This window comes from Rattus norvegicus, chromosome 18 (assembly GCF_021556685.1).
Source record: "Rattus norvegicus strain SHRSP/BbbUtx chromosome 18, alternate assembly SHRSP_T2T, whole genome shotgun sequence".
Taxonomy (NCBI): domain Eukaryota; kingdom Metazoa; phylum Chordata; class Mammalia; order Rodentia; family Muridae; genus Rattus; species Rattus norvegicus.
The window spans coordinates 26,597,059-26,607,856 of NC_141551.1; the positions used below are offsets into that span (position 1 = coordinate 26,597,059).

At 53.1% G+C, this 10,798-nt stretch overlaps 1 protein-coding gene across 1 annotated transcript; it reads left to right on the forward strand.

The window, feature by feature from the left end:
* The first annotated feature begins 6,781 nt into the window (after positions 1-6,781).
* On the forward strand, positions 6,782-10,581 carry Egr1 (early growth response 1). The gene is made up of 2 exons (NM_012551.3): positions 6,782-7,370; positions 8,043-10,581. The coding sequence occupies exons 1-2, from the start codon at positions 7,064-7,066 to the stop codon at positions 9,344-9,346; spliced, it is 1,611 nt and encodes a 536-aa protein (NP_036683.2). The 5' UTR covers positions 6,782-7,063; the 3' UTR covers positions 9,347-10,581.
* The last annotated feature ends 217 nt before the right edge of the window (positions 10,582-10,798 follow it).

Consider the following 10,798-nt stretch of genomic DNA (forward strand, 5'->3'; position numbering starts at 1 on the left):
TGTGTATGTGTTGGTGTGTGTGTGTGTTGGTGTGTGTGTAGGTGTGTTGGTGTGTGTGTGTAGGTGTGTGTGTAGGTGTGTGTGTAGGTGTGTGTGTTGGTGTGTGTGTGTAGGTGTGTGTGTGTATAGGTGTGTGTGTTGGTGTGTGTGTAGGTGTGTGTGTAGGGGTGTGTGTGTATAGGTGTGTGTGTGTGTGTGTGTGTTGGTGGGCATTTAACCTGTGGTGTCAAACATACTAGGAAAGTACCACTGAGCTACACTACCTCAGACCATAAGAGACCCTCTCAGACCACTATTCGATCTGCTTCAGGCATCAGCACCATTCTGTGTGGCCCTCCCCACCTAGCCTAGGTCTCAGTGTTATCAAAGAGGGGGTGGTTTTGCACCTCCACACTCTAGGATAATCCTCTCTCAGGAACCTATCTTTTCCCAAGACTCCCTATTTGTCCCCAACTTCTTTCCCACCTCATGTGTGGCCTCTTCTCATCTCTCAGAGCCCTCCACGGGTTGGGAGCAAAGTTGTACCCAGAAGCATTCCAGGCCAAGTTGTCTAGGTTTCCGTTGGGGCCCCTCAGCCATCGGAAAGTGTGACGGGCAACCCAGACAGAACCCAAGAGAGAGTCACTTCCTGAGCTCTAGGCTAGCCACAGAAGCAGCAAACCACAGCCTGAGCAGCACATGTGGGTGCTGACGCAACCTAGCTCTGGGAGGAGGAAGTGGTGATGGATGGAAAGGGGGCTTGCTTTCCTCTGGGCGCTGCAGCTCGCCTGGCCTCAGGTTAAGTAGAGTCAAGATGGCCCATTGCCCTTGCTCTCTAGTGGCGACTCAGTAGCGGTTCTCCCTCTCCTCTGCCTCCTCCTTACTTCTGGCATTTGTCACCTGGCCCACAAGATTCTAGACTCTCAGATCATCCGTGAGGATTCCTTGGGGCCCAGCATCCCTGCAGACCCATGAAGTCTGCCTTTTGTAGGCCTCAGGAACCAATTTTCCCCAGTGTCATCATCGTCCCCCTGACGATGTGCCATCAGCTATAGGACAGATCTGCTAAGGGTGGGGACAGCTCAGATGCTCCAAGACTTGCCGCTGAGAAGTCGGGCCAGCAATACACCCCTCTCTAAGAGTGTGGCAGGCCTTCACTGTTCCTGGCTGGGCAGAATCTGCCTTCCGGTAGCTTATACCAAGGAGACTGGGCAGGGTCAAGAGGCCTTTTTGTTGGGGCTGGAGAGATGGCTCAGTGGTTAAGAGCCCCCGACTGCTCTTCCAGAGGTCATGAGTTCAATTCCCAGCAACCACATGGTGGCTCACAACCATCTGTAAAGAGATCCGATGCCCTCTTCTGGTGTGTCTGAAGACAGCTACAGTGTACTTACATATAATAAATAAATAAATCTTTAAAAAAAAATAGGCCTTTTTGTCTATGACCCATGAAGCCAAGCAAAGAACTACAGTGGACAGATGGCTGGGCGCAGTTAAGCACTGGGCATTCTTGGCCTATATCTTAGCTTGAGGTTTTGGACCAATCATGTCCCTTCCCCTGTTCCTCCTGAGCTCTTTGCTAGGTTGTCTCTCTTCCCGAGGATTGCCCCCCTGCCCTGAGCCACCTTCTATGCAGAATGAGTTTTTGTTTGTTTGAAACAGTCTGAATTCTGAAGCCCAGGCTGGCCCACAACTCACGGTGCTCTTTCTGTCCCAGCTTCTTATTAATTACTACTATTACTATTATTATTACTATTATTATTAGTATTAGTATTTTGAGAGGGATAGACAGAAAGAGGGGGGTTGGTTCTCACTACCCCACCATTGCTCTGGCTGGTCTGGAGCTCAGTGTGCAGACCAGGCTGGGCTCACACTCAGAGACCTGTCTCCTCCATGCTGGGACTAACCATGTGAACCAGCATACTCACCCAAATGTTTTTTTTAAGAGTAGATTCAGCTAATACTAAGAAGGCTGTGTGGGACTGGAGGATCACAAGTTTTCAGCCAGCATTGATGATACGTGAGACCCTTCCTAAAAACAAACAAACAAAAACAAACAAGAGAAAAAAGAAAAACATTTATTTGGTAAAATAAACCTTTCTGTATTTGTGGTGGCCAGCCTCTCTACCTCGGGCCGTGTTCTCATTCCCCAGTGTCATTTTCACCAGCAGGTTAGATGTGGGTCCTTCAGGCCACCCAACTGCCAGTGGAGGCCAGAAGACCCTCACTCTCACTGCAAAGTGCAGTCCTCCATGTTCTTCCTCCTCCAATCTTCCCATTGTCTGTCGACCTAACTCCTTGGACCCTCCTTCTCCTTTTAAAGTCTTGTTTTGCTTTTCTGAGACAGTCTTAAGTAGTCCAGGCTAGTAACCTGAATTGTGCCAGGTGCTAGAATCATGTTTAAGCTCCTCTCAGTACCTTTGGCCTGGTAACTCCCCTGCTGCCACTGCTGCCGCCACCGCCATAGGCAGCTAAGGGACTGCTTTCTTCTTGTTCTTAATTTGCTTATAAAAAACAATCCAGGCTCGTTTCTACCCAACAGTGAGCTCCTTAGAGGGGGTGGGGAACCTCCACCATAGACCTGACCACAGCAGCTCCTCACAGAAGCGTGGAACTTGGTTGAGAAGGGGGTGCTAATCGGAATCTCTTGTGTCACCAGTAACAGGAAGGCTGAGAAGCGGAGCCACTGACTTGCATAAATGAGGAGCCCAGACTGAATCCCAAAGCCAACTCTGGGTATGAAAATCTCTCTTCTCTGATTTCCTTCCACTGGCTTCAATCGCCAATCCTGAGAGCAAAGCAGACACCGGGATCACGCTCCAGTGGCTTTGGAACTTTCTCAAGAGCTCAAGAGGAAGTCCCAGAAGTAGTCTTTATTGACTTGGTTTGGGTCATGTGCCCACCCCAAAGTAGTCACTACAGGAAACAGAATGCTCCTAGCTCAGAGGGTCCTATATGGATGGCCAGGCCTGGGTTACAGATCTACACTTAGGTTTTAGGGTGGGGTTATCTTCCCCACAACATCAGGAGTGACGGTAGCGCCTCGAAAGAAATTGCTAACTGAGGAATATTAAAAAATAACAGGTGCTGGGTACACAGACGATGCACGCACGCAGACACCTCAGGTACCTCAAGTGGACTTTGTGCACTGAGTTCATGGATGCCTTAGATTCATGGGGCAGCTTCTTCATCCTGGCACAGGGGTATGAATATGATATTAATAACTCTATTAGTTCTTAATAGGACCTGGCCAGCCCCCAGTAATTGAGACAGAGACCTATGGATTTATTTGAACCACTTTAGCAGTTACGGGGCAATTACCCCTAAACTATTCTGCATTCCCCAAGTCACTTGCCTATCAGTGGTCCTGTCTGTGCTGGATCCTCATCATCGGCCACGCCCTGCTTCTCCCTCCTCTTACCTGTGTTCCCTACCTGCAGACCCCTCACACCTCCCGACCTCTGAAGCCCAGCCTACCTTTACTCTACCCAGTAAAGGCCATCAGCAACTTTGTCAAATAGTTTTAAATTGGGGAGCAAGATTTGCACGACAAAAGCTGGGGTCGGGCTCCTCTTGAGCAACCAGATCTTGGGGTACAGAATTCAGCAGTTGAATACATAGCATCACCAGACCAACCCCCAATGAGGAGGCATGGTGCTGGTCTTTCAGAGTCTAAGAAAGGCATATAGGGCTAGGACAAGGACCCTTGACTGAGTTGCTTTTTTTGCGTCCATGAGTCTATTGCTCCGTAACAGTTCTCTGGGCCAGATCGCGACAGGTGATTCCGCTGTGCATCGAGGCTGAAAATGCTCTACTCAAGCTGGAGAGATGGCTCAGCAGTTAGAGCCATCTGCTCTTCCAGAGGTCCTGAGTTCAATTCCCAGCAACCACATGGTGGCTCACAACCATCTGTAATGGGATCTGTATGCCCTTTTCTGGTGTGTCTGAAGACAGCTACAGTGTACTCATATTCATAAAATAAATAAATTTTAAAAAGGAAAGAAAATGTTCTGCTCTAGGCAAAAGAAAAAATGTTCTACTGCAACGGAGTAGGATACAGATTAGGGCTGGGGAGACAGGTGGCTTAGTGGTTAAGAGCACAGGCTGCCCTGCAGAGAGGACCCTGGTTTGGTTCCCAGCAACCACAGAAAGCCTCACAACCTTCTGTAAGCACAGATTCAGGAGATCTGATGCCTGCTTTTAGACTCCATGGGCACATGCATACACATAAACTCTTATACACAGAAAAGAATGATTTTCTTTTTAAAGGGATACGGATGGGCTGTTAGGGACAGTGTCTTTTGTGTTAGAGCTGGGTTGCTGTCTCTCTCTGCACAACTTTTTTTTTCGGAGCTGGGGACTGAACCCAGGGCCCTGTGCTTGCTAGGCAAGCGCTCTACCACTGAGCTAAATCCCCAACCCCAACCTTTTTGTTGTTTTGGAGTTTGTTGTTTCCTTTTCTCTTTTTAAAAAGGATGGTATTTCACATAGCCCAGGCTGCCTTCAAAAGTGCTAAGTGGCCAAGGATGGCCTTGAACCTCTTACCTGAACTTCCTAAGTATTGGTATTACCAACACAGGGATGGTTCACAAAGCTGTCAGCTGAGTTTCCCAGCCCCATTTGGGTTTTCTTGAAGGCTGAGTGGAGGTTGGGTGGGCAAAAGTATCGATACCCCCACCTTGTTTAGTCAGTGCTTAGTAACTGCAACACAAACTCTGCATTTGGTAGTCACAGGTAACAGGCTTTGTAAATGTCCATCTGAACTAAGGACCCTTCCTCATTAAAACAGGTGACAGTAGCCTTAGTTGTCAAGTACAGTAGGTGAGACACAGAAGGTTTGGTAGAGAATCCACCAGAGTGGCAAATGGGCATTCTCACACAGGAAGCACCTGGCCCTGCCTGTCCTGGCTAGGGGGCTATGGAAAGGCACATTAATATCTCCTAAATTAGTAACACTCAAAGAACTTAGAATGCTGAACTCAAATATAAGGGAACCCTGGTTCATTTCTGGATTCCTTTAAGCTTTTTTCTTTTCTCCTTTTTAAATAAAAGGGTGGTGGAGGGGGGGAGGGAAGCACAAGAGAAATCTTCCTCCCAGCCCCCCTCCCCCACCCCCCCACCCCCGCTAACTCTGACGACCCTGATCTTCCTTTTTCTGTCTCTCACTCTCCTTCCACAGGGCACTATTTGCTTACTTTTTAAATAAAAAATTAAATTAAAATAACAGCACCTTCCTCGGATTCAAAGTTGGAAACAAGAGCCTTCCCTTCCTGGAATCCCTTCTCCCTTTGGGTTGCTTCCGAGATAGGGTTTCATTCACTGCTTGCGTCAGGGTCCCGGGAGACTAGCGGGATCGCTCCGCCATCACCCCACCCCACCCCAGCTCCGTTCCCTGCCCTTGGCCTGGCTCTGTGAAGGAAGTGTTACCCTGAATTCGGGGCGCCTTGGCAGTGGCGGTTCCCTCGGGACTGCGGGGAAGGCCCAGGCCGCCGCGCCTGCTCAGTTCTCCCTCACTGCGTCTAAGGCTCTCCTGGCCTGGCTCCGCGCCCAGCCCAGAAAGGGAGGGGGGACGTGGAGGCGACGGAAGAGCCCGCCGCGCCTGGGGCCCCCGGAATACAACCCGAGACCTCCAGAGGGCAGCACCGAGCTGTAAGCGCGCCCTCCGCATCGCAAGCCTGGGGTCACCAGACTGGCCAAAGCAAAGTCCCCCTCTTTAGGACAGGGCAGGGTCCGCCCGACCAGTCCCTGGACTGGATGAAAGCCAGGAAGTGCCCAACCATCACAAGAACCAACAGAGCCTGGCGGGGACTCAGGACTGTCCTAGGGCAATCAGGGTTCCGCAATCCAGGTCCCCAAAGGTGGGTTCCTCAACCGCAGGGCGGAGGGAATAGTCTTTCGATTCTGGGTGGCGCACTGGGAGCCCCAGACTCTAACACCCGCAACCTACTGACTGGTGGCCGAGTATGCGCCCGACTGCTCGCTAGGCAGTGTCCCAAGAACTAGTAGCCAAAAGTCTTGGCCTCAGTTTTCCCGGTGACACCTGGAAAGTGACCCTGTCATTAATAGAGGCTCGGGTCAGGGCCCCGCCTCTCCTGGGCGGCCTCTGCCCCAGCCCGCCCAGCCGCTCCTCCTCTCCGCAGGCTCGCTCCCACGGTCCCCGAGGTGGGCGGGCGAGCCCAGGATGACGGCTGTAGAACCCCGGCCTGACTCGCCCTCGCCCCCGCGCCGGGCCTGGGCTTCCCCAGCCCAGCTCGCACCCGGGGGCCGTCGGAGCCGCGGAGCGCTCAGCTCTACGCGCCTGGCGCCCTCCCTACGCGGGCGTCCCCGACTCCCGCGCGCGTTCAGGCTCCGGGTTGGGAACCAAGGAGGGGGAGGGTGGGTGCGCCGACCCGGAAACACCATATAAGGAGCAGGAAGGATCCCCCGCCGGAACAGACCTTATTTGGGCAGCGCCTTATATGGAGTGGCCCAATATGGCCCTGCCGCTTCCGGCTCTGGGAGGAGGGGCGAACGGGGGTTGGGGCGGGGGCAAGCTGGGAACTCCAGGAGCCTAGCCCGGGAGGCCACTGCCGCTGTTCCAATACTAGGCTTTCCAGGAGCCTGAGCGCTCAGGGTGCCGGAGCCGGTCGCAGGGTGGAAGCGCCCACCGCTCTTGGATGGGAGGTCTTCACGTCACTCCGGGTCCTCCCGGTCGGTCCTTCCATATTAGGGCTTCCTGCTTCCCATATATGGCCATGTACGTCACGGCGGAGGCGGGCCCGTGCTGTTTCAGACCCTTGAAATAGAGGCCGATTCGGGGAGTCGCGAGAGATCCCAGCGCGCAGAACTTGGGGAGCCGCCGCCGCGATTCGCCGCCGCCGCCAGCTTCCGCCGCCGCAAGATCGGCCCCTGCCCCAGCCTCCGCGGCAGCCCTGCGTCCACCACGGGCCGCGGCCACCGCCAGCCTGGGGGCCCACCTACACTCCCCGCAGTGTGCCCCTGCACCCCGCATGTAACCCGGCCAACATCCGGCGAGTGTGCCCTCAGTAGCTTCGGCCCCGGGCTGCGCCCACCACCCAACATCAGCTCTCCAGCTCGCACGTCCGGGATGGCAGCGGCCAAGGCCGAGATGCAATTGATGTCTCCGCTGCAGATCTCTGACCCGTTCGGCTCCTTTCCTCACTCACCCACCATGGACAACTACCCCAAACTGGAGGAGATGATGCTGCTGAGCAACGGGGCTCCCCAGTTCCTCGGTGCTGCCGGAACCCCAGAGGGCAGCGGCGGCAATAACAGCAGCAGCAGCAGCAGCAGCAGCAGCGGGGGCGGTGGTGGGGGCGGCAGCAACAGCGGCAGCAGCGCTTTCAATCCTCAAGGGGAGCCGAGCGAACAACCCTACGAGCACCTGACCACAGGTAAGCGGTGGTCTGCGCCGAGGCTGAATCCCCCTTCGTGACTACCCTAACGTCCAGTCCTTTGCAGCACGGACCTGCATCTAGATCTTAGGGACGGGATTGGGATTTCCCTCTATTCCACACAGCTCCAGGGACTTGTGTTAGAGGGATGTCTGGGGACACCCCCAACCCTCCATCCTTGCGGGTGCGCGGAGGGCAGACCGTTTGTTTTGGATGGAGAACTCAAGTTGCGTGGGTGGCTGGAGTGGGGGAGGGTTTGTTTTGATGAGCAGGGTTGCCCCCTCCCCCGCGCGCGCGCGTTGTCGCGAGCCTTGTTTGCAGCTTGTTCCCAAGGAAGGGCTGAAATCTGTCACCAGGGATGTCCCGCCGCCCAGGGTAGGGGCGCGCATTAGCTGTGGCCACTAGGGTGCTGGCGGGATTCCCTCACCCGCGCAGCCTCGCTGCGGAGCGCTCTCAGAGCTGCAGTAGAGGGGGGATTCTCTGTTTGCGTCAGCTGTCGAAATGGGCTCTGCCACTGGAGCAGGTCCAGGAACATTGCAATCTGCTGCTATCAATTATTAACCACATCGAGAGTCAGTGGTAGCCGGGCGACCTCTTGCCTGGCCGCTTCGGCTCTCATCGTCCAGTGATTGCTCTCCAGTAACCAGGCCTCTCTGTTCTCTTTCCTGCCAGAGTCCTTTTCTGACATCGCTCTGAATAACGAGAAGGCGCTGGTGGAGACAAGTTATCCCAGCCAAACTACCCGGTTGCCTCCCATCACCTATACTGGCCGCTTCTCCCTGGAGCCTGCACCCAACAGTGGCAACACTTTGTGGCCTGAACCCCTTTTCAGCCTAGTCAGTGGCCTTGTGAGCATGACCAACCCTCCAACCTCTTCATCCTCAGCGCCTTCTCCAGCTGCTTCATCGTCTTCCTCTGCCTCCCAGAGCCCACCCCTGAGCTGTGCCGTGCCGTCCAACGACAGCAGTCCCATTTACTCAGCTGCACCCACCTTTCCTACTCCCAACACTGACATTTTTCCTGAGCCCCAAAGCCAGGCCTTTCCTGGCTCTGCAGGCACAGCCTTGCAGTACCCGCCTCCTGCCTACCCTGCCACCAAGGGTGGTTTCCAGGTTCCCATGATCCCTGACTATCTGTTTCCACAACAACAGGGAGACCTGAGCCTGGGCACCCCAGACCAGAAGCCCTTCCAGGGTCTGGAGAACCGTACCCAGCAGCCTTCGCTCACTCCACTATCCACTATCAAAGCCTTCGCCACTCAGTCGGGCTCCCAGGACTTAAAGGCTCTTAATAACACCTACCAGTCCCAACTCATCAAACCCAGCCGCATGCGCAAGTACCCCAACCGGCCCAGCAAGACACCCCCCCATGAACGCCCGTATGCTTGCCCTGTTGAGTCCTGCGATCGCCGCTTTTCTCGCTCGGATGAGCTTACACGCCACATCCGCATCCATACAGGCCAGAAGCCCTTCCAGTGTCGAATCTGCATGCGTAATTTCAGTCGTAGTGACCACCTTACCACCCACATCCGCACCCACACAGGCGAGAAGCCTTTTGCCTGTGACATTTGTGGGAGAAAGTTTGCCAGGAGTGATGAACGCAAGAGGCATACCAAAATCCACTTAAGACAGAAGGACAAGAAAGCAGACAAAAGTGTCGTGGCCTCCTCAGCTGCCTCTTCCCTCTCTTCCTACCCATCCCCAGTGGCTACCTCCTACCCATCCCCCGCCACCACCTCATTTCCATCCCCAGTGCCCACCTCTTACTCCTCTCCGGGCTCCTCTACCTACCCGTCTCCTGCACACAGTGGCTTCCCATCGCCCTCGGTGGCCACCACCTATGCCTCCGTCCCACCTGCTTTCCCTGCCCAGGTCAGCACCTTCCAGTCTGCAGGGGTCAGCAACTCCTTCAGCACCTCAACGGGTCTTTCAGACATGACAGCAACCTTTTCTCCTAGGACAATTGAAATTTGCTAAAGGGAATGAAAGAGAGCAAAGGGAGGGGAGCGCGAGAGACAATAAAGGACAGGAGGGAAGAAATGGCCCGCAAGAGGGGCTGCCTCTTAGGTCAGATGGAAGATCTCAGAGCCAAGTCCTTCTAGTCAGTAGAAGGCCCGTTGGCCACCAGCCCTTTCACTTAGCGTCCCTGCCCTCCCCAGTCCCGGTCCTTTTGACTTCAGCTGCCTGAAACAGCCACGTCCAAGTTCTTCACCTCTATCCAAAGGACTTGATTTGCATGGTATTGGATAAACCATTTCAGCATCATCTCCACCACATGCCTGGCCCTTGCTCCCTTCAGCACTAGAACATCAAGTTGGCTGAAAAAAAAAAATGGGTCTGGGCCCTCAGAACCCTGCCCTGTATCTTTGTACAGCATCTGTGCCATGGATTTTGTTTTCCTTGGGGTATTCTTGATGTGAAGATAATTTGCATACTCTATTGTACTATTTGGAGTTAAATTCTCACTTTGGGGGAGGGGGAGCAAAGCCAAGCAAACCAATGGTGATCCTCTATTTTGTGATGATCCTGCTGTGACATTAGGTTTGAAACTTTTTTTTTTTTTTGAAGCAGCAGTCCTAGGTATTAACTGGAGCATGTGTCAGAGTGTTGTTCCGTTAATTTTGTAAATACTGCTCGACTGTAACTCTCACATGTGACAAAATACGGTTTGTTTGGTTGGGTTTTTTGTTGTTTTTGAAAAAAAAATTTTTTTTTTGCCCGTCCCTTTGGTTTCAAAAGTTTCACGTCTTGGTGCCTTTGTGTGACACACCTTGCCGATGGCTGGACATGTGCAATCGTGAGGGGACACGCTCACCTCTAGCCTTAAGGGGGTAGGAGTGATGTTTCAGGGGAGGCTTTAGAGCACGATGAGGAAGAGGGCTGAGCTGAGCTTTGGTTCTCCAGAATGTAAGAAGAAAAAATTTAAAACAAAAATCTGAACTCTCAAAAGTCTATTTTTTTAACTGAAAATGTAGATTTATCCATGTTCGGGAGTTGGAATGCTGCGGTTACCTACTGAGTAGGCGGTGACTTTTGTATGCTATGAACATGAAGTTCATTATTTTGTGGTTTTATTTTACTTCGTACTTGTGTTTGCTTAAACAAAGTGACTTGTTTGGCTTATAAACACATTGAATGCGCTTTACTGCCCATGGGATATGTGGTGTGTATCCTTCAGAAAAATTAAAAGGAAAATAAAGAAACTAACTGGTTCTGTTTCTCCTAAGCTGGTGGGGCGTGGGGACGACTATGCAGTAGCCGTTCCTGCCTAAAAGGGGGGCTGAAGGGTTTTTCAGACTGGGTCCTTACTTATGAGTGTTGGTTCTGGGAACTGGCCGTGCACATGTTAAGCACGCCTTCCCCTTCATATCGGGCCTGGGCCTGCATTTGTTCTGCTTCAGGCTGGTGAACTATAGCTTTGTTGATGAG

Coding starts and splice junctions, on each gene's coding strand:
- Egr1 (NM_012551.3), top strand. CDS start 7,064: ATGGCAGCGGCCAAGGCCGAGATGCAATTGATGTCTCCGCTGCAGATC. Junction 7,371..8,042: donor CTACGAGCACCTGACCACAG/GTAAGCGGTGGT, acceptor CTTTCCTGCCAG/AGTCCTTTTCTGACATCGCT.